The 23,665-nt window shown below is 44.9% G+C and overlaps 1 protein-coding gene across 3 annotated transcripts; it reads left to right on the top strand.

Moving 5' to 3' along the window:
• Window positions 1–3,797: 3,797 nt before the first annotated feature.
• TMEM272 (transmembrane protein 272) lies at window positions 3,798–23,215 on the top strand. Of its 3 annotated transcripts, none has more exons than XM_025146818.3 (5): window positions 3,798–4,055; window positions 7,195–7,274; window positions 13,394–13,453; window positions 18,846–18,928; window positions 21,267–23,215. In XM_025146818.3, the coding sequence occupies exons 2-5, from the start codon at window positions 7,217–7,219 to the stop codon at window positions 21,627–21,629; spliced, it is 564 nt and encodes a 187-aa protein (XP_025002586.2). In that variant the 5' UTR covers window positions 3,798–4,055; window positions 7,195–7,216; the 3' UTR covers window positions 21,630–23,215. The 3 variants fall into 3 exon arrangements, with proteins under 3 accessions (XP_025002586.2, XP_046756130.1, XP_046756131.1); XM_046900174.1 differs by lacking the exon at window positions 3,798–4,055 and adding an exon at window positions 6,520–6,540; XM_046900175.1 differs by lacking the exons at window positions 3,798–4,055; window positions 7,195–7,274 and adding an exon at window positions 11,219–11,650.
• Window positions 23,216–23,665: the final 450 nt, after the last annotated feature.

Here is a 23,665-nt window from a genome sequence, read left to right as displayed (position 1 = left end):
AATTCCAAGCTCCACGAATCTGAATGCTGCAGTGAACTCCACCCTCCACTTGTTTGGAGTCACCTAATCATTCTGCAGCACTCCTGCTTTGAAATCCTTCCACAACTTTCATTGTTATTGCACACTGTAATCACTCTACACTAAATGTGTGGTTGTTTCCCACGGGTTAAGGCTGAAGAGAGGGATTTGGGTCCCTTTGCCTTTGGAGGATTAGTATTTACAGTTCTGCGGAACAGATACAGTGTCAGGCTGTTTTGTTATCCTTCCAGATAAATGGATAGACAGGTGGCAAAAAGCATATTTTATAAGGGGAAAAAAAATCAAATAAAGCAAATGAAAATGCTGTGTTGTCAGTGGAATAATACATTTGATTTATGGCTGCATGCAGTGGGAATATTAGCTCTGATGTGCAGAACTGCAAATTAAACAGCCGATTTCAATTACTGTATTTTACACATAGTAATTTTAAAGGCTTCGACTCTTTTCATTGTTTGTAAAACCTTTATGAGTTGTTAGCTTTTTTTAATCATACATATGTTAGAATGGAGAGGTTTACTCCTGTTACCATACCAAATGAGGCATCTTGCTGCTAAGCAAGTTCGGCACTTTATTCAGCTGTGATAACGCTCCCTTATACTCTGGCACAAAGCACAGCTAAGCCAGAAATGTTTCATGGTTTTACGGCACCCTTGTGTGAGGAGCTCATCCTTTTTCCCCACTTCATTTTTCCAAGGGATTCCCCAAGGATTTACAAACTCTACACGTTTGCCCAGCATACTCTGTGGTGGCACGAAGAGAGAATACATGGGCCTCGTGTAGGCCTTGGTTCACGTCCTGCGTTACCAGTGGGAGACGTTCCCTGATGAATCCCATTCAACACAAGGGAAAGAAAGCTGTTTTTTTTCATCTCAGGAGAACAGCACACATTCCTAAGAAGTTATTTTCTTAGTCACTTTTCATACACAAGTGTTTTGTTTAATCCTGGCTTCCTGTGGAAACGCTCCATGTGTTTTTGTAGCCTTGGGCCTTGCCAATTTGGCTGTTCCCTCCAAAAGCTTTTGAATCCATTTTCCAAGCTCAGTCATATTTGATAGACACTGAAGACTCAAAGACATAAGCAAATGGGATTTGGACACCTTGCCCTGGTCAGTGGCTGTGGGCCCAGGAGCATCTCCTGTTGCTTTCACAGGATATTCTCTCGGAATGCAGGGCTGGAGGCTCACAGATGTCCTCAACCACAGCTTTGTGTCCCATAATTTACTTTCCTAGGCAAATGCAGTCCCACTTTGTTTCTGTGCTGCAGATTTGAAGTAGGAGACAGTGATCCCCTAAGTAACCTGATGAGGGAGAGCTACCACACCGGCACTTGTCCCATTTGGACTTCTATTAAAGTCGCTCTCTCCATAGGTTATCCAGCACATTTGGTCCTTTTCCCATTTTCTGTTTCTTAGGCCTAGATTACATCAGGGTAAATTGTCCTGAGAAAGGAGAAGTGGGAAGCAGACTGATATTGTCTCATTTTCTGCTTTGTCTCTTGGGCATTGGTCCAATAAACTGCCATGGAGACAGGCAAATAAAGCTGACTTCCCCAAGACAGTCTTTAAGGCAGAAGCTGAAGAACTGAAATATCCACAGCAGCAGCTTCACACGGCTCTGTAATTGATTGTGACAGCCACACAAAAGAAAGCTCCTTAGTGATGTGAGTGAGAAGAGACTGTATGATTTTGCATGAATTGGCAGGCAAAAAAGCATTTCACAGAGTCCTCTCACATCGAGCTCTGCAGCTCCCAGACCATCCAGGAACACGGGGACACCGACCTCCTGGTGTCCTTTGGACCAAGCATGGGGATTCTCCACATCAACAGCACTTCAGTCACAGTCATTATCTTCCCAAAACTGGGTGAAACTTTCCTTTAAAATCACTGGAATCAAGCAGTTTGATGGCACCCAAAGCATCACCATAATCAGTTACAACCAACACTAGTGGCACTTCCCATGGGGATTCCTGATCCCCACAGCTTTTTGCCAAGATCATCTGTGATGACTGAACGTTTCTGACATCCCTACAGTCGGTCACTGAGATGCCACAAAGTGTCAGCCCTGGTGATTGGTTCCCCCTGAGCAAGCAGAGCGTTTCTCAGCTGATACGTCCAATTTTTACCTTGAACAGTGGAAGAAATGAAATGTAAAGTGGATTTCTTTCCCCTGGGCTGTTTATTTTTCAATGTGTGAGGATATTTTTTACAAGAAAATGTGACATCTCTGATCCCATGCAGCACTTAAGAAAACTAAATCAGATTCTTCCAATTTGAAAATAACAAAAACAGTATGAGATGGGGGACTGTTTTTTGTGTCGATTTTGACTTCTGAGTCATTGAGTTAGGAGAAGGCCCGATGGTAAAAGTACTAAATGGAAGGAAAGCAATCTGAAAATGAACACAAGCTGCAGATGAAAGACAGCATTTCAACAGGGCTCTATTCCTCCACACACTAGCCATTAAGAGACATGGGAACTCATGGCACGGTGCTCATCTCCCTGTGGCAAAGAAGAATTAGGACCACACAACATCATGCTCTCTAGTTTGGCCACTTAGCGTTTAAAGTAAGTCATTGCATTTGACTGCAGTAAATTCTATTGAATCATTGTGATAAACGGGCTGATGTTTAAGTAAGTGCTGATTAACAGCTATTAACCTTGAGGTTTACTGCAAAACTATTAATAACCTGTAAATTGCTGTTAAAACTCAGGTTGTATACAATCAATCTGCGACACATATCTGTGTCCTCATGCTGTACCTCTCGGAACACCAGTGGAGAACATCAGGAGGCTTCCAGGACAGTGTTCCTTCTTTCTTCATTGACCCTACAGAAGGATTGGGTTCCCTGCCTAAGTGCTAAACCAACCCCTGCTAAAGGGTTTCTCTTTGCTTAGCTGCCAAAGTCCCTTAACCAAAACTCTCCAAGATTCCAACATTGGATCTGAAGCCAAATGAGCAAAATTATTTGTCTTTCTGTAATTGTCTTTCTTTATAGCTGCAGAATCAGCTCAAAGTGGGATTTTACCTTGTGTTTGCTGTATTCCCATGTTCCTGGTTCCTTCCCTAGGACTGATCAAGATGCTGCTGCCTCTTGATATGACACTTACTGCTCCTGGAAGTGCCATGCCATTGGTGCTGAAAGTCACAGCTCTTCTTCACCTTCAGTGTTTGTGTTTATGTCCCTCACACATTTGCTGACCGAAAGGCATGTGAAACTACTGCTGTTAAACACCCTCATTTTCCTTTCCTTGCCTGACCCCAGTGTTGAAGCCCTTTTCTCAGTGCAGGACCTTTAGTAATGCTCTAACCTGGGAGTTATATTTGCAGTGAGCTGTGCTGTCACTTATCCTGGAGAAGTGCTGCTCATGAAATCCACTTTCCTCTTGCACAGAACAAGTGCTTTCCATAAAGCAATGCCATGCACACAATAAGCCCAGAGGTAGCAAACTGTCACCTGCTGATGGAAGGCAAGAACTCACCTTACAAATAGACCTCCACCACAAGAGAAATAGCAGCACGCCAGCACTTTGGATGTGCAGAAGAGCTCCATCAGTTGCATCGATAGGAAGGGGGGAAACTGCATGAAGAATGGATTAAGCGCTTCATATTCACTACTGATTTTAAGATATACTTTTACATCTTTTTAATAAGAGCTTTAGTGGAGGGATCGCTGTTTTCCCTCCAGCAGAGGCATAGCTGAGCTGGGCCCTTTGTTTCCCCCTGCTGTGTGGTGGAGCTGCCCGAGTGGGCTGTGGCTGCAGTCGTGGGAGTGGGAAACGAGGGGGGGTTCAGCTCTGACGGCTGTGCTCCTTCTTCCCACATCCCTCACCCTTCATCCTGCATCCCACATCCCTCAGGCTGGCAAGAGGTGTGCGAATGAGAGACTGGAAGGAATAAAGGCATCATCCCAGAGCGGGCTCTCCCTTTGGGCTCCTGCTGAAGGCTGGATCTCGTGGTCTCGCAGCCCCATCTCCCACGTGTGCTGGTGAAGTGCTTCAGATCCTGCAGTGCTCTCAGGTAAGGGGCCAGCTCCCAGTGGGACCCTGCACCTTTCGGCACATTGGGTGGGAGCTGAGGCTTTAAGAAGCATGGGAAAAGCTGCCTGCTGCATTCCTCACTCCTGCATGGGGCATCTGAAGTGGGGAGTGGGCACAGCTAAGTTGGAGCAGACTGAATACCGGAGGATAAGTGTGGAAATGGTCCTCATTTGTGCTCATGCTGTGGGTCATGGTGCTCTTCTTCTTTTGACCCACATAACTGAAACATTTAGGGTGAAAATAATGATCAGCACAAGAGTTCAAGCTAAAACTGCCCAAAATAAAGAGAGGACCAGACCATAGGGTCCGTGCTGCAGGGGCTGAGCTCCACTGCTAGCTGGGAACAGCTCACGAGAGGTGAGCCAAAAGCCTGCTCTTGTCTTTCACATTTTTTTTCTGGCTGTGGCTGAGTTTTCCCCTTTGCATGTGACTTTCCCAACTCTCCAGCAGACTGGGAGCAGGCACCGTGCGGGGGGACACCTGCGCTGCCTTTGCACGCCACAGGTCTGCATGCTGCACCACAGTTTCCTGCAAGTTGCAGCCAACATTTAAGCTCAGACAGTGCCAGTTCCCAACATCGGCAAAGCCGTTCCCTACCTGCCTGCCTGCCGAATGGCACTTCAGCACCTTCATGCATCGGCACGCAGGAAAATATTCATCTGCAACGCTCAGCAGCTTCCGCAGATGTGCCGAAGGGCTGGGCAATGGAGCAGCATGCGTTTACCTAGGAGAATTTGGCAGGGATTTGGCAGTCCTGCAGGAGTCAAACCTGGGGTCTGAGGAATAGGTTGATGCCCTCTCCTAGCAGTTATGTGCACTGTGCCCTTGTGCGAACGTTCTGTTCATAACCATCACGATTTGCTTTATCTTGCCCGTTAAGACTGCAAGCCCACAGCTCTTTTTCGGTCATTTCTGGATTCCATCGCTAGATGGGGACACGCTCACGTACACTGAGTCCTCCCTCGGTTTGTCTTCTTTCACTTTAGTGTAAAGTAAGAGTTAATTCAGATGGAATATATTTTACCCTCTGCTTATAGAAATACAGCATTCCCATCCACACACAGTTCTGCTCAGGACAGTTTGGTGTCCAATCAATTTTTAATACAGCATGACTTATGTTAGCCAGGCTTCTGTAAGAATCCGCAAAAGTAATTCTAGAGATGAAGATATCTAAAGGCTACAATTATTGATCTCTTTACATAACTGTAAATATTACTGTCAGTAGCCAGCGGCATACTCAAAATTAATGTCTATGTATGCACATTCTACAAACAAACCTTTACCAAATCTTCTAAAGTTTAAAATCAGGGTATGAATTGGTTTAGGAAGCTACCAGTTTCCCTTTCTTCTTCCTGTTTACCCTGAGCATGCAACACTGCTCATTTCCTTCCTTCAAATGTTTGTCAGTAGTTGCAATCCAAAGCCCAGATTTTGCTCTTCTGAGCAAATCCAGTCTTGGTGCTTGGAGGACAATATGCCCTCCTTGAGGACATAGACAATCTCTATTCCAGGCTCTTAATCATCCTTGTCGTCCCTTTGCTTGTACAGCCCAGCCACATCTGGTAGGGATTGGACATGTGATGGTGTGGGATATATGGCCACCTGTTGCCTGACTGGTGCAAGTTTGTCTTCACCACCTCTCTGGGGCCTTGCAGTCCTTGTAGGGTTTGGGCCAGTTTGGGCTCTGCATGCACAATGAGAAACTGTGCTGGAGTTGGTTTCATGTCAGCTTGGAGAAGAATGTGGCATGCTAAAAATACTGCTTTATAAGAATTAAAAAGAAGTTGATTAGGGACATCTTCCTCCATTCCTGCCTCCTTCACATGCATTCCTGTCCCCTTTGCCCCTTTGGCAAGTCCAAAATACAGTCCTTTGCAGGGAACTCAGCAGAGCTCTTATGATAGGTACATACATAAGAAGTGGTTCTGCACAACATGTATCATGATTATCACAAGATAACAACCTATAGCTACAGCAGCTGAGCAGAAATGACTTGCAGCAACATAACTAGTAGTGGGCTGTGCTTGGTCTCGTTCATCTTCATCCCAGTGGGCTCCGTCTCCTGTGCTCTGAGACCACAGGGAGAAGAGGTGTGATTTGGGATCTCTTTCTTCCAGTACCTTATCCATCACCACACATGTCCCTTACTGATCAATATTTCTTAGAGCATCCCCAGTCTTGTTTTTCTCCACCTACTCACCCAGTTGGTGCTGATGGTGGACCTGTGCTGTCCCAGAGGCCTGGAGCATGTGCACATGTGTGTGAGAGCTTTCTGAGCTCCCATGAACACTCCCATCAGCACTGGATTGGACTATTTAACCATCCAATGCTGTCTTATGCCCAGCCTGGATGACTCACTGGCTGCTCATCCCTCACCCCACATCATAAAAGTTCTTCATTACAAAGACCTACTTTCTAATCCAGCTACTTTCTAATCAAAGGCATTTTGTCCTGGGCTCCCTGAGGTTTGTAGTTTCCATTCCACGTTCCTCTTCAGAATACTCCCTGATCTCAAAAGTATCCTCTTCCCCTCTTTCCCCCTTTTCTTTACCTCCTTCACTTCTGCTCACTAAATAATATTTGCAGAGATCTGCATTGTGTAGCAAATTGTACCTCCATCACTGAGCTTTCTCACAAGGTCGGATGCACTTCGTGCTGCTCCAACTCCAACCAAAAGTGAGGGCTCTGGTTACCCCCTCAACCCCCCCCCTCCATCCCACCTCCCCCAAAACACCACTTATCAGCATCTTTGGCAGCTGTGTACATTTTCCATGGATATCTTCCATTTCTTCACAATGACCCGGATCTGGCACTGTGCAAACTGTACGTGAGGAGGGTGGCAAACAGCAACGGGCAAGGCAAGGAGCAATGGAGAAGCAGGTTTTATGTCACTGAAAACCAGACTTGAGAGGCTGTGAAGGCCAGAGAAGGAAAGCATATATCCCGTGTTTGACTCTGAGTGCATCATGCTTTGACAGCTACTGTCTGCTTTTGGGGCTGACTTGGGGGGATTTTTGGGGTAGTGAAAGACTACTGAATCACTCTGAGCCAAGATATTTAGTTAGTTGAGGACACTGCTTATGATTTTCCTAACTGTACTCACTTCTGTATCCCCACAGACAGCCCAAAAGGTGCTTCACAATGCCGGCCGGCCTGGAGAAAGCCTGTCACTGCTGCATATCCAAAATTGCCAGCAATGGTAAGGCGGCTCTGGGAGTAACCTCTCTCTGTATTTAAACAGCCCCACAGCCAATAGAGATAGGTCTAGAATGAGGTTAAGGTGCCACCAAATCCCACCTGAATTTTCCTTTACTTCCCCGCTTTCCTTTTCCTAAGTGATTTTAAGTGCTGATAGAGCATCCAGGAGCAGTTGCATCTCTAAAGTATCTACCTCCACCGTGTTACGTGGATCAGAGCAGATTGAGCAGAGGGTTAAAAGCCAATACTATTAAAACTCCCACTGGCTGTATCTCCTTTTCACTCTGAGTTTTACGCAGTTTTTGCTTTCACTTTTAATCAACAGCAGTTGCTAATTCCGCTCAGATGTACAGAGAAGAAAACTCCTTCATCCACTTGGCCACTCAGCCTAATTGGTACTTCACCCACACAACCGATTGCAGTTGTCAGCCCATGGTGATCTGCTCAGGGTCTTTTATATGAATGCCTTTGGCTTCATATAAAGCCATATAAAGCCTTTGGCTTCACTTGAACAGCTCTCAAAGTTCAGAACAAACTTGTGATTAAGTCACACTGCTTCTTGCTGCCTTGCAGTTCTTCAGGTCAAACAGCAGCACTGATGAGTCCCGAGTGCATTTTAGCATGAACGGTTCTGGAAGAGCAAAATTCAGCCAAGCAGCTGGGACTGCTCTTGGGGCTGATGCTGGACGAGCAGCAGGGAAATAACCAGAAGTGCATGGAACAAAAAGGCAAATGCAGTGTGTCCTCTGATTTTTGTTCCTGCTAGTTAGGAGCAAAACGTCACTGCTCCCTACCAGAGCTTTAATGATGGTTGAGAAAACAAAAGATCTTTCTGAATGTTTTTTGAAAGAATGGGATTAGTTCTCATGCCTGCTCCTTTGCCTCAGGAGCACCTTCTTGGATACACACAAAGTCACCCATGTGTAAAGCAACTCAGAAATACCACCCCAAGAAACCCATCCCCTTTAGTTTCTCTTTACATTTAAGTTCAAAATCAACTTGGCTTTAGCTATGGATCAGCCAGTGCATCCTAAACTGCTTTTCTGCTTGTTAAAATGCAGACTCCCCTGAAGTGCACTGGTGCTTAATTTCACATTTTCTCATCACCCTGTGCTCACTTTTCAAATTGCATTTCAGCACAGCCCACGTTGTCCCTATTGTTTCCTGATATTTAAATGACTCTGAAGAGTCACCCAATTTGTGCAGCATCATTTACATTATTTTCATTCTTCGTACAGCAATTTAAGTTCAGAACATTAGGGCAATATTAAATAACTGACCACGAAATAAAAGGCTAATTCACTGCGCTGAGTCTCTTGCAAAGCAAATCAGTGGCTCTTCATGTAATGTCTGCACTGTATTTAAAAAGTGCATCTGGAAATTAAACACAAGGGGCCAAATTCAGCACTGAAGTCATGACATAGCTGTAATTTAGTAGCTAGAGACGTGGCATAAAATTCAGATGAGCTGTTCTGCAATACTGCCTGACCCCCTGAAGTGCCTATAATCTTTATGTATACCCCCTCACCATTGGGTTGAATGTTCCCAGGTTATTGGCACCTCCTTCTAAATTGTTGCTGAGGACAACAGCATTGCTGGTGTCAGTGCTGAACCAGAAACTTAAATTGTAGGTGTTGTGATGCTGGCATAGCTTACTTAGGTACGCAGCTACTGGTTATCTGTTTCACAATAATACAAGCTTTTCTAAGCAGACAGTGACAAACAGCAAACAGCTGGAGACTGAGGTTGGATTTGGTCTGCAGCTCAACTTTATGGCACTCTCTTCGCCTCCAGTGGTGGCTTTGCACTGGGACTGGAGACTTCTCCTAGGCCCTGTCAATACTGTAGAGGTTTTCTGCAAATACCATAAAGGAGTACAAGGTGGATGAAGATACCTGCGACGTGTATGCACTGTTACACTGCTAGTTTCTACATTGCCCCTATTGCACACTGTGACTCTGCTTCCTAAGTGCTTTCCACATGCATCCTTGCAGCACCCTCCAAAACTGCCTTAATGCACTTCCAAAACAAGTGGCCCACTTCCCAGAAGAACTCTCAACATGAGGTCTGGGTTAATGATGGTTAATGATGGATTCTGGCTTCTTCATTCCTATTTCAGCTCCTCTTTTATGCTGATTTCAAGTCATAGAATCATAGAACCATAGAATACCAGAAGTTGGAAGGGACCCACAAATACAATTGAGTCCAACTCTCAGCTCCACATAGGACCACCCAAAATTCAAACCCTGTGTCTGAGAGGTTTGTCCAGATGCTCCTTGAACTCCGGCAGCTTGGGCCCATACCCACTGCCCTGGGAGTCTGTTCCATGCCCACCACCCTCTGGTGCAGACCCTGTCCCCAACCCCCAGCTGCCCCTCCCCTGACGCAGCTCCATGCCGTTCCCTCGGGCCCTGTCGCTGTCACAGAGAGCAGAGCTCAGCGCTGCCCCTCCGCTCCCTGTGAGGAGCTGCAGCCGCCATCAGGCCTCCCCTCAGCTCCTCTGCGCTGTGCTGAGCACACCAAGGGACCTCAGTTGCTCCTCATACATCTTCCCCTCCAAACACTTCGTCATCTCCATAGCCCTTCCTTGGACACTCTTTACATCCTTCTTATATTCTGGTGCCCAAAGCTGCACACACTGCTCCAGATGAGGCTGCACTGGCACGGAGTCATCTCAGAGGCTTGCCATGTGCATCTGCATCCCAGGTGTAAGGCCGTAAACCAAATTTACTGACATCCACACTGCTGCAAGTCAGCACCTTTCAAAGCAAAGTCCTTTGGGGGTGAGAAAGGACTGCTGTGAATTTACACCCAGACCTTTGCTCCTCAGCTTGCCCATGGAGATAAACCCTGGGGTAAATGCAGAATTTGGAAAGAATATTCTCCTTTTTTATCAAAAAGTTGGCAGGCCATAGAACAGTGTGGCTAAAGTACCCAGCACCTCATTTATTGTTATGGTTATTGTCAGAGAGCTTGTCATACGGTCTCCTGAGCAGGTTGCACTATTGCCATACTAGCATGCCACTCACAAAGTGGGTAGATTAAGATTTATACTCATAAATCACTTCAGATCAGAAGAGAGACTATGCCACACAGCCACGGTGTCAGTGGTGACTTCATGCTCGTTTACTTCTGTGCAGTGGAAGAGCGTGGGGAGCTCTGGCAGGAGGCTGGAAGCTCAGCTAAACTGTGGGTTTATGGCATTAAAAGTCCTGCTGGGCAGGAGGCAGTCTGCGCCACCCTGCTGATTTTCCTGCCCACAGATTTCAAGGAATGTGCAAGATGGAAAGCTATTCCCTCTCCTCTTTCTCTGCCATGACTGCACATTAGGGTTGCTCAGTGTTGCCTCCCAAAGCAGGGCCTTGCTCATGCCGAACACAAAATGGCTGCCCCAGCAGTGGCTCTGCTGCCTGATGCCCTGACAGCAGCTCCTCAGAGAAGGTGTTCTTCCAATGTTCCTCTGAACCATGCCTAGGCTCATTTACCTCACTCAGCTGTGGTTTTAGAGACTGCCAGTCTTATCTTGCCTCTTTTTCTAGGACTAGGTCCCGGGGCTCCTCTGACCGGCCGCTGTGGTGATAATGCTGACTTAAAGCTATTGCCAGCCACATGTGTGAAACTGCATGGACAGCAGCTCTCTCTGCAGAACTGCCCTGCTTCCTTGCGGCAAATTGCACTTTATTGAGCAATTTGTCTTCAGACCAGACCGGGGCAGCACAGTCCAGGCAAATCCAAGCAGAGCGTGTGTGTCCTGTGTGAGAAGCATTGCTCACAACCCCCCCCCCCACAACGTATTGGGGAAAACGGTCTTTAGCTCTGCCAGTTGTGTAGTCAATTGTTGAGAGTCTCACTTTGTTGAACATGGCGCTGGAAGCCTTCCCAGACGATGCATCTGCCCCTCCAATTCCAGACCTAAGAGGCTGAGGCTGAATGGGAAGATAATGAGTAAATACATTCCCAGCGACTGCTGTGGGAGGAGAATTAATGAACCATTATCTTTTTTTTTTTTCTCCTGAGCTGCAAGTTGTCCCTACCTCCCATTCCTCTCCTCTAAAATCAAGCTTCTGGGTAGAGATGCTAGACATACACGAGCCACCAGTGTACCAGATGCTTAGCCCCACATAAATGTGGGCCTTGCTGAGCCTCGCAGGGCTCATCACAGCATCCCTCCCCACCGATCCATGCACTGCCTGGTGAAGGAATGGCATGGTGCCACCTCCAACTTGTTCCTGCAGGAACAGGAGGAGGTGATACCTCCAGTAGATTGGTGACTCCACTCTGAGAGCTGCTGACAGCACTGTGATGACAGGACATAGGGCGACACTGGGGAATTGATGCGGCTCCTGCCCACCTCAGCTGCATTCATTTGGATGCTCGGTACGTGTGTTCAGATGGGCACTGCTTGCTGGTGGTGTGCATGGGTGTGTTTGAAGTCCAGCTGAACAACACTGCTCTAGCCTATGAAAATTACAGTCCAGATAACGTTACAGCAAGAGTCTCTGGCATGAAATGGGACACTTGGTGAAAAGGAAGGGTCTGGAGTGTCAGCGTTTGAAAGAGTCAAGGGTAGGATATCACTCAGGCAGAAGAGGAGTTTCTGGTCTGTGAGAGATGGGAGAACCAGAGTAGGAATGTGAGTGAGAGAGGCCAACCGGCAGAGAGAGGAGGAGGGGTGGCACAAAGGAACAGAAGTGTTTCCTTCAGCTCAAAATATCTTCAGTCTCCACTAATTCATAGAGATAATAAACATGCTGCTTCCGAGGAAGAAAGACATCTCTCAGGCGCAGAAGTATGAGCTCTATGCTCCCTGTTAAGGAAACACAAGCAGTGTGTGTGTGGGGGGGGGGGTGGCTTCCTGTGAAAAGTGACTGCAAGGCAGAAAATCCGGATTCTGATGACACCACGCTGTACTCTGACTCAGTTTCTCTTCCTGGCAAATGGAGGCAGTGCTGTTTCCCTGTTCCTACAAGCACCCTGACGGTGACCCTTTGGCAGCACTGCGCAGGCACCCTGTGCTGCACTGCACAGCATCATGACACAGGCATTGGGTCCAGTCCTACAGTGCACAAAGGGAGCAAATTGTTTGGCAGAGGCTGCAGTGCTGGGCTATGAGCTCTGACTTTTTTCGTAGCCCTCCACGGAGGCACACTACTCTTTTCTTAGCCCTTCTGCAACTTATGCCTACTTCTACAGTCTATGCCTACCGCACGTTTGCTTCCTTGGGCACCTCCTTGCAGATCAAGAAGTGCTCTGCAGGGATGCTCACTGCAGAATTTCCTCATTATGCTTCCCCCTCATTTTCTGGAGCAGCACCTCACTTTAATATTGCAGAGTGCCCATGATGAGGCACAGAGGTGGCTGCCCTTGCAGAAGACAGGCTGCTCACATCGCTATTGACTCTATTCTTTCTGGTTTTCTGCAAAGGTAGGCACTCATCCTCAGTAGCATCGGACTGTGCTGGGAAGCACCAGGGTTCAGAAACAACAGCAGCTCTCTGAGGAGTAATTAAGCACCTCACACCCTCTCATGCAAGGGAAGAGTTGATGCACACCCCTAGAGCATCCCTCCATCAGCTGATCCCCCCCTTCCAGTAATAAGCTGCTCCCCGCCTTTGTGTCCGTGTACTGAGCTGGGTCAGGGAGCCAGACTAGCCCCAAATTCTTCACTTCTGCAATAAAGATCACTTATTTAGCTATCAGGGAAAAACGAGTGTAATGGCATTACAGCTGCTATTTGCTTCGCAAACAGACACGGCTCATCAGTTGCCATGGATTAGCTCACACGAGCTGCTTGTTATCACACAGTAACCTGGCAGTGTCTGAGGCTGGTGCAGGCTAAGGAAGCCTTTGCAATCAGATATTTAGAAGTAGTAGCAGCAAAAGTACTTTGTGTCTCTCATTGTTTTATTACTGATGTAAGAACTAAAATGTATTAATTAAAAAATGGAGGCTTGAGCTCTGGAGGAGCAACAGGCCATTTCCTGGTCTCATCATCTCAGATGCTGCACAATAAATGTGATATTCCCCCTGCATCACGTACACTGCAAAGCACTGTATGGACCTTCTAAACTCACTGTCTTTATTTTCTCTTTTTGATTATTTTTTTTTTTCCCATTCACAGCATGCTTTATATTTGGGCTCCTTGCTTTCCTTGCCTTACCATTGTCCATGACTTTTACAGGTAAGTTGTCTACTGAAGCACGTTTGTAATTTGAATTTCCTGACACCGCCTGGCAGGTTAATGCATCTTGTGGGAGAAAGGAGTTGGAAACCTTGAAGTTTCCAACCATTAAACTTGTGCATTGGTAATTAAGCTTCAGGCAGCCCACACCGGGTGGAGGGGAGCAAGCAGTTCTTGAATTCAGAAACTACTTGTCTTAAATACACCTCCAGTGTGGGTCACTTCAGCATGAGACAGAAGTCAGGACATTCGAAGACCTTACTGATACATCTTTTTAATCTAACAGGAGCTGGGTTTCTCCATATCTAACCATAACTCTGAATTTTCTGGCAGTGCATTGCTTATTTGGAGGGCATCTGAACACTTTCCATTGTCGGGCTGGTCCAGATGACCTCTAGAAGTCCCTTCCAACCTAAACCACTCTGTGACTTCTTTTCACCATGAAGCTGCTGATATGTTCTGTGTCTCAGATCTATTTTAATTCACTTCTTTATTGGCCTGTTTGCTTCAGCTCAATTGCTGCTTAGGCTACCAGCAACTGGCAGTGGTCTGTGGGTGTTTCAGTTTTGTCTGTGGGTGGAAGCTCAGCATCCGACACATGAGAAGATTTCATTAATCAGGCTTCCTCTGTATTAACTGCACTGCAAAAACCCTAGAAGCATAGGGCTGGAAGGGAAGACAAGATTGTCTAGTCTGCTATTTCTCCACCTTTTTGAAAGTGCGACCTGTTTTTTTGGCTCATCTGTCTTTTTATAACCTCCCGAAGGCTGGCTTTGCAAGTAGAATTAAGGATCAAATGTTTAAGAAAGGAAAGGAAAATATTTTGAGCTGCAGAATGTTAAACATTTTCAAACTGTGTAAGGCTCTTTTCTTTCCTAAGGATCAATTTTCTCTTATCACTGGTTGGGTTTTCTTTTAAGGCACATTTTCCAGCACATTTTCCAACACTTCAATGCCTCCTCTGGGACCTCCACACCTCCGCAGGGGCTGTGACCCCAGCTTGAGGCACACAGGCAGAGGTACCATCCTGCCTCCCCTTTCAGACCAGCCCACGAGCTCAGGACCCCTCTGGCAGATCTGTGGCTTCCCCTGACCCAAGGAAATTCCACAGCTTCCCAAGGAGCCTGCTTCAGCATCTTACCGCTCTCTCAGACAAAATATTTTTCCCCACATCCAACCTACGTCTCCCCTATGGCAAATGAGATAGATTGTAGCCTGTCCTACACACAAAGATATATTGGTGACTGTCCTACATGAGAGAAGCTTTGAAATATTTGAAGGTTCCTATTATAACTCCCCTCCATCCTTTTTCAAGAGATCTCAAAACTCCAGTTCTTCCAACCTGACCTCAAAGGTCACTTTTTCTATAGCTTTCTTATAGTTTTGCCTCCCTCATTTGGCCTCTGGCACACGTAGCTTATTTTTCCCCCTCAAAAAATATGACAGAACACAAGTCTCAGCTGAGACCCGAGGAATGAGCAGCACAGAATAATCAGCTCCTCTGTTTAACATGCAGGATTCCTGTAAATGCACCTCAGAAGGAAAGATGCTCTCTGTACCAACTCGTTGGCTCTCATTTAGTTTATGCTGCATTGCAAGCCCAGATGGTTTCTGGCAGATCTTCTCTCTATCAGACATTTCTTGTTTTTTATTTACATTTAGGCTTTCTCTTCTAGATGTAGTTCTCAACTTTATCAGATGTCACCTCTTAGATTTTGGATGTCTTTTTCCGGAGTATCCAGATACTAAATTTTAAGTCTTGTCCTCGGAAGCCTTAACAATCATTCCATCTTGGTGTCCTTGAGAAGCTGTTCACCTTCTGCCTTATAATTAAAGAGTGATGGTGCAAATGAGCTCTATATGCAGGCGTTGTGGGTGGGATAAATAGCAACTTGATCTGGACTGTATGTGGCTGTAGCCAAGCTCAGTGTTCTGTTTTGCCCTCGCTGTCAACTATGGGGAAATGGGCATTTCTGACAGTGAAATTCCCACGGCCTCCTTTAGATGTCTGCAATAGGATGAAATTACTTTTGAGGGACTGTGGACAATCAGCCCAACTGTAGGCATCTATTTTTGGCCAGAAACATGAAAAAATGTGTTCGGCTGAATGCCAATCCTGCTTCCTTTATCCGGGGTCTTCTCAGTACTAGAGATGACTCTGATAGGACTCTGATTAGGGAGTCCTAATTAGGAATTAGGGAGTTCTAATTAGGGATTAAAGAGCAATTAGGAACTTGAGAGATGGCCTCAACTGTTCCATCTCAACTCTTAGGATCCTATGCTTATCCATGACTTAAAATTGCTATTCATCCTATAAGAGGATTTTGGCTTTAGCTTTTCCCCAGGCTGAATATGCCTGAGCTGTGGAGTAGGGGTGAGAAGGTATAATTTCAAGTGTGGTACAGTTTGTGTGCATGTTGACAGCAAGCCTTCTGGAAATGGATCCATGCTGGAATCTGACTGCTTTTAAATACTGTTTCTTAGGAATATTTCATAATCCCTTTAAGATCAGCGGGAAATGGGAAGTGCATGGTAAGATATTAGCCTGGAGTTGTGGTCATCTCCCCTAGCAGAGACAGAGCCCCTCTTTTTCCACAGCTCACCAAAATTAAGAGATAACGTCACTGTAATGTTGTGTTGTCCGACGGTGTTGGTATCTTCAAAGGTATTTTTAGAAAAATTATATGTCCAGGAAAATGCAGGTATTCATTGTGATTTTTTGATAACAACCTGTTTTCATGATCGCAGAGATCACGCTGGTGCACCCCAGTCATTTCGGCTCCTGCTTTCCGCAGAGGGAAACCGTGAGATATTTTCAGATGTTAACAAGCAAATTATAGCAATATAAGCTAAAACACAGAGGTGAATAACTGGCAGCTCTGATAACAATTACAAACTAACAGTGTATATTTTAAAATCTTGGTAGTACTGTAAATCACAGTACAGATTTTAAATAGTCCTTTGATAGGAGGCGCATTTCAGCCATTTTCAGCTGCCTGAGAAGAGCAGAGCAGTCACAACGAGGCCAATGCTGTGTGCCAGATCAGGTTACTGGGAGCACTGGATTCACAACAGAGCTTGGATTTCTCATGGTCCATCTACCCCATCACCAAGAGCCAAAGAGGAGCGGAGCTGGTGCTCATGGAAAGGAAGCACTGATGCTTTCCTACTGGTCTTGGTGTTTCCAAATAAACCACACGCCGTGTGTGAATTGATCACTGCATTACAGACGTGCCTCAATTTCATTGTAGCAAATGTCAGTGCTTATCTGCCAACAGTAGGTCCATATTTCCCATTCACCCACAGTACTGTATTTTTAAAGTTATAACTGTTCTAATTCCTTTCAACTCCTCTTTTGCTGTCATATCTGCCTGGAACATTCTCCTCAAAACTGTAGAGTAACACTGCCTGTCATTCAAGTTGTTCCCAAATCTGCCTGCTGTCATGTTACATATATGAAAGGATTCCATAACAGATTGGTCTGGGAAACAGAATCTTAGCTCCATGAAAAAAAACTGGCATGTATTCTTGACTATTTTTTTTTCCCCTTAAACAAAATCTCAGTAGTGCATTGGAACAGCAATTGCCTGGGTTCCTACACTGAAATATATTCCCTAAGATCCCTGGCCAGCTGCTTTTGAAGCAGGCTATTATACGGCCAAGGACTCTGGAAACACTGGCAGTTGCTTTCTGAAAATGATAGAATTCTCAATGGTTTCCCTGCTGCCCACCTTTTTAAAGTTGGGAGTCTGAATAGGTTACAGTGTTAGTGGCAAAATGGACAAAAATTTGCAGCCTTAGAAAACAGCAGACAGAAAGGAAGAGAGTCCAATTCCATCCAAGCCCAGCCCTTTTCAATTACAAGAGGCATAGTAGTAAATATTTAGTCTAGAATAATCCATATGCCACTCCATAGCAGGTCACTGTATATTATGACTAATGTAAGATCCATAGCAAAGCAACCACAATTCAAGATATTCATATCATGTTATGCAAGAAGTACAGGAGAGGTTTAGGACACCAACAGTGTTCTAGAGCACCACTAGCAGTGGATTTGGTAGGCAAATTGACAAGCTGAAGAGGATCACAGCTACAGAAGGCAAAAAAACCCAACCCAAACAACCAAAAAAAAAATCCAAACCCACTCCCCACCAAATCACTGACATCTCTTTCCTGACACCAAACTGCCTTTTTGATGTAGTTCTGAACATGAAAACAAGACGTTCCACCTGGGAGATGGGCCAGCACATTGCTTTAAGTGTCCTGCATCAAGGTGCCAACCAATTGTTAAGAGAAAAGTAAAAAAATATCCTAGAAAATGAGTTTTACAGCAAGAAGAAAACAGAAAATCCTTTCTGGCCTCTTCAACTGATCAGTAGAAGTCTTGAAATATGGGATCAATGATAATAAAATTATGGGGTAATGAAGAATTTAAAATTATTTAAAGACAGCAGTGAGTAGGAGAGTTGGGCAAATGATTCAGCTCAGCTAACTTTAGGTACTTACAGCTGGCTGCCTAGATTCCTTGTATAGTTATAGAGAGAAAGAAGCACTTTCAGGGCACAATTCATCTGACCTATTTTAAATGCCTATCTTAGGATGAGAGGAATTGAATTTTAGAAGGGTCTATTTCTCCCTCTTGACTATAAAGAGAGTCTAGGAAACTAGTTCAGATATAGATGCCTGCATTGCAGACATCTAAATTTGGACAGATGAGTCTCACTGCCACAGACCTGTATCATAAGCTTCAGTGTCTAATGCCAGCATCAGCCTTGTACCACCATACATTCCCTTCCCTAAAACTTACTCAGCTTTCTCATTCTAGCAGTAGATTTGAGGGTTGCCAGGATCCCCAGCTCCATAACAACCGGTGCTTTTTATCCTCCTGCAACCAAACAGCCTAGAAATTTGAGCATCCCTCATTCCCTATTAGCTGCCTGGGAAACTGAAATGGTTCCAGGAGCTCCCACAAGCACTGGCACCCAAGCTTCAAGGTGTCTGACTCAGGAACATGCTACAGACGTGGCGCTAATAGGAGAAGTTATCAGATTTTTTTTTTACTTTTTTAAACAAATGGTACTAATTTTCAATTATTTTTTCCACTTCTGGTGAAAACTTCCTGACCAGCTCAGTCAACCATTCATTTATCAGATGCTAAACCAGCCAGAGTTGTTACATTTGCTCTCCTCCTGCCCTTTGCTTGCTCACAGCCCTCACTCCTGCCACGGGAGATGGAAACCCCACTTAATTCAGCTCCCACTTCAACAGATGCTGGGTACACATCTTGGGTCTAAGAACTGTCCTTCAGTGCAGAATTTTAGTTCCCACTGTACAGCTTGTTGCACTGTTTGATCACTTGAGATAACAAACGTTATTAATTTTTGCTGTTCAGGAATGAAGTTTTTGGAAGATTGCCCAGTTCAGCCACTAATTCCATTATATCTGTTGGTGGGTGGCGTGATTGGCAGCTTAAAGGTAATGTGCATTCTATGTGTGAAAAATATTTTGTGTGACTAGACTGTGACTTGCTAGTTAAGACAAAATGATGGCACTAGACAGCTACGTGCATGCAGTATAGGAGACAGCTATCTGGATTGAACTGCACTTGTTCCAACACTTAAGGCACCCATCAGCCAAGTGAAATGCTAATGAGTTTCCTTCAGCATTGTCCCACACACTGTGGTATGACTTGCTCTTACAGTATATGTGCTATCAAACCCACTGATAGAGAAGACTGCATAACATGGCTGGCTATGGGAAATGAAGTCCTATTTCCTCAAACAGTCCTCCAGGCCTCCTTCATTTTCACAGATGTTTGCTCATAGTGCTGCACAGGTTCGATTTATCTCAATTTATCACACTTCAACATGGTTAGAAGCAATGACCACACAGTAGCATGGCTGTCAACCCTAAGTGTACCCTTGCATTGCAGCAGGGCCTATTAATCTAGGCACAGCATTTTCTAACCTCAGCCACCTCTCTTCTAGTGGACCATGCTCATGTTTATCATTGCTGAGCCAGCAGAGGATGGCTGCCTGTCATGTCAAGACACCCCATACCCATGGCACACTCTGGGCACCATAAAGCTGTAGCTCTGCGATGACTCCAGGGCAAAGGATGGCCCCACTCTGACAGGCCCCTTAGATAACATTTCCAGGTCCTTTTCTTCGCCAGGACTGAAAGATCAGGGAAACTATTTCTCTATAGATCTCTACATCCCCTGAACTCCTTCACAGTTATAACCAAACTGCAGTACAGCACTGGGAAATCAATCATCCCTCTGAGGATCTTTGGACAATAAATAAGTAAATGGAAAAACAAGAAAGTACTCTTGCTATGTGAATGCTATGAGTTCTCCTGGCAAATGTTTAGACATTTGATCACAGCTTTGGACTTATCTGTATATTCAAAGGCAATTTAACAATGCTTTAGAAAAGATCAGATTTGAAAGGAACTTCTCAGGCTAATGAATGGAAGCATTCATCAAAAATGCTGGCTATTTCTTAGCTGTTGCTGATTTGAAATCACTTTTTATCACCCAGAGTAAGTGGGTCCATTAATATTTCTACCAACATCAACTAATGGATTGAATTTGGTTTCAGGTGAAGCAGGACAGTCTTTTTCTGCAGACAATGGTCAGAATTTGATTTGGCTAACTTTTGTCATCGCATAGTGCTTGATCTCTAGCAAAATTCCACCACCTTAGTTCTACCCAGTTGCACTCATGGGACTGCACTGACTGCTACTGGCTTACAGGAGTTGTGCCCGAGCAGTGCACTTAGCTAGCTTGAAATCTGAGACTTAGAGATTTATAGACACTCCAAGAATGGGTATAGGATGAGTACAGGATGAGGTCTTGAAAGAACACTGTCCTGTGATAGATGTAATTTAATCATTCTGGCTATATGGATCTGATCTATTTGGTTTCTTCAGTGCCTCCAGTCTTTTAAAAGCTTTGATAACCTGTGTTGTTCATCAACACAATGCAGCCACTTCACAGTGTCTGGAGCGTCCTGCTGAATTCATGCCTTTCTGCTCCATAAGCATATATTCTGCAGTTATTATCAGTGTGAGAGACAGCCAGAATTTGCTTCAACTACAGCTTGGCAAAGCAATGTACAGAAGGATACACTTTCTATGGGCTGGTTAGATGGTATAGATGAGATCTATCATGAGCCTGCCTAAAATAAATGCTCACCTGAGAAGAACATGCTTTACTGGTTTGAACAAGCTAACCAGTTCCAAGTTCTCAGCTGTGATGCATGACATCCAGTGGAAACAGCATTTTGTGGCCTGCATTTTTGCTGGACCTTAATCTCTGTTTCTCATAACCTTTGCCAACAACTGGGCTAGTAAAACAGCTGGCTTTTCCAGCCAATATTTAGTCAATATACAATTGAATAGCTCTACAAGGTAGAGCAAGAGAATCCTGTTCTCAGTTGATTCACCCACGTGGTAATGGAAAACAACAAGGGGAGACAAATCCACCCAGTACTAGGCAGGAACTACACTCCTCAACTCATTTAGCCATTACTCTAATTTGTTCTTAAAAATCTCCAGTGTGGGAACTGCTGCCATTTCCCCACATAATTTGTTCCCATGCTTTTCTATCCTGCCATTGGCAAATTATTTTTTCAATGTCTGGCCTAAAAATCTCACCAAGGATCTGTCTCATTCTTGGCTCCTCAGATTTCTCTTACCTCATTTTCTCACACTCAATTTTAGTTTGGTCCAAAGGCTGTCAGTGGTCAGGAGATGTTCAGACTTTCCACAACCAATTTACTCATTCCCTTTTCTCCCTCAATGGTTCCAGGTGACTCTGCTGCTGTACGACTCAACCAGGATGAGGCAACTGCTTTCCAAGTCTGTTGTAATTGATGATGATGATGATGACGAATACCCCTGGAGGCAGAACGCTCACAAGTACTACATCCATCTAACCCTCAGCCTCTTCCTCTTCCTCTGGTTCATTCTTGGGAACTACTGGGTGTTTTCAGTGTACCTGCCAAATTTCATCCCACCTTTCCACCAGCCACAGGATTACTGCGACAAAACCCTGTACATTTTTGCTGTTGGTGTTCTCATTATTAGCCATACTGTTCTCTTCCTCCTCATCTTTTGTAGCTGTTGCATATATTTTTTTTCCAGGCAAAGATACTCTTCAGAGGAAGACTAAATGCCACATAAATAAAGCTCCAGATGTTTAGGAAAGGGTGTGCAATGAAAAGGCAATAACTCACCCTAATGTGTATCTTTGTCGTACTGTACATACGTATGTTAGCAGTCAACTGCAAGAGGAAATTGCAAATCACATTCCAGTGCCATTTGGAAATAGCTAAACTAGAATACAGCTTACTCAATGTGAAATTGCTGCTACAGATGCCAGGGTGCAGTCTTGCTAACTTCTGTAACCCTTTTTTAACTCTTGGATTTTCTATTTGGAGTGTCAAATTCTTTAGTAAGCTCTTGCATATGACAAACTCCTCTAAAACCAGGCTCCTTTTGTTATTTCAGCTTAGTACATATTTGCCTGTAAAAGTAGCCATGTTATACCCTTTACTGGGACCTGAACACCTCTGTAGCCTTGCTGAGGTATGCTACTGTCCCTGCATTAAAGACGCAGGAGCCGAGGCAACAAAAGATACAGGGCTGCATTCAGACTGCTTTGACTTTGGACTTTGACAGTGACTTAGATGCTCATCAGAAAGCTACCCAGGGCACTGTTAGACCAGCCAGTTAAGTATCTGGGATAGCAGTCTGAGCATGTATAAAAGGCAGCTTGAGTATGGCCCCAAGATCTCTCCTGAACTTGGACTAGAAAGCATCTGTATCTATCTTTGGTGCTAAAACAGTCTCCATATATACATGTATATCCATGCATCTAAACTAAGCCAAGGCCACGAGGAGATGAGCTAGCTACTGAGCGACAGATTCAGCGCTTTAACCAGGACACAGCAGTTCCCAGCCTGGGGAGACTCATTTCTTCACTTTTTGTTTAACATTAATTTGTCAGTACCACACCAAGATGCTTGTCAAACCACGGTCATTAAGTTCACATCGAAATTGATGAGGCTATGTTGGTATTTTAAATATAGAACATGGTAATAAGACATGAGCAGGAATGTGAGAATTTCAGGTGGCTGTGCTTACTACAGCAGTTCTCTGGTTGTGGTGTGAGTGTACACCTGATTTGTTCACCGCGGTGCTGTGCTTATGGAAATCCGTACTTAATGGATAGATGTAATGAATACAGCTTTTAAGCCAACAGCAGTGTCAGCTTTAAAAGCACCAGCATGCACAGAGACAATTGTTTTGTGACATGTAATGGAACGAGCCCCTACCTGGTCCTGGGAGATTGTTTTTTATGTGCTGATGAATGCAGTATAAAAGTGCTTTTTCTGCTTTTTCTTTTATGTAGATCTGTTAATACAGTCAAAATGGGAGGGCTCTCCTCTACACAAGCATGAGGATGGCCCCAGGCACAGGAAGCAGATGCGGGCTTGGGGTATCTTTTCTGCGAAAAACCAGTGTTTTTAGAAGCCTGAGTTTTAGAGAAACCTAGCAGAGTCATAAGGCACCTGTGGAAGGGGAAGATCTGTTTAACAACAATAATCACAGCTGAACAGGCTTTGTTCAACCATTCATCCTGGCTCTGAGGCTGAATAATAGACTATTTGTGGGAATCACCCGTGAACATTTATCTCAAAGCCACTGCATAGACTAAGGGTGCATTTAGTCCAGATAGATTTTAATTCAGGCCCCGGCTTTAAGAATTATTTAGTTCCAGAAACCTAATCTTAGCAAGCAGGTGGGATAAAGGGTAGAAAAGGAAATATCAGTGTAGCACTCCCCCAGCTCCGCAGCAGTTACTCAGAAGGAGTCAGAGATATGCTCTCCCCGTTCAGAAATTCATCAGATAGAAGTTGCTAACACTGCCACTTGATGCATGCCTGTGTGTAGGGAAATATGAGCAATGGCAGCCCTTCCTTTTATATGTGGACTGAAGATCCAGGCTGTGTTTTCCCACGAGCTGCCTCACCCAATGCTCTCTACTGCCTCTCTGAAGGTACTACACGTTTCTGAAACACAACTGTTGCCAATAGTGGAATGCTAGAATTCCTCCTTCCTACCCCAAATATCCCATGGCTCAGCATTTGGACTACTGGATTTTAGAACAGGCAGATACTCAGTGCTCAGTTCTGAACCACTCTA

The sequence above is a fragment of the Gallus gallus genome, chromosome 1, assembly GCF_016699485.2.
Source record: "Gallus gallus isolate bGalGal1 chromosome 1, bGalGal1.mat.broiler.GRCg7b, whole genome shotgun sequence".
Classification (NCBI taxonomy): Eukaryota; Metazoa; Chordata; class Aves; order Galliformes; family Phasianidae; genus Gallus; species Gallus gallus.
The sequence above is the reverse complement of the archived record's forward strand: the minus strand, read 5'-3'. Positions and strand labels throughout refer to the sequence as shown.

Coding starts and splice junctions, on each gene's coding strand:
- TMEM272 (XM_025146818.3), top strand. CDS start 7,217: ATGCCGGCCGGCCTGGAGAAAGCCTGTCACTGCTGCATATCCAAAATT. Junction 13,454..18,845: donor ATTGTCCATGACTTTTACAG/GTAAGTTGTCTA, acceptor TTTGCTGTTCAG/GAATGAAGTTTTTGGAAGAT. Junction 18,929..21,266: donor GCGTGATTGGCAGCTTAAAG/GTAATGTGCATT, acceptor CAATGGTTCCAG/GTGACTCTGCTGCTGTACGA.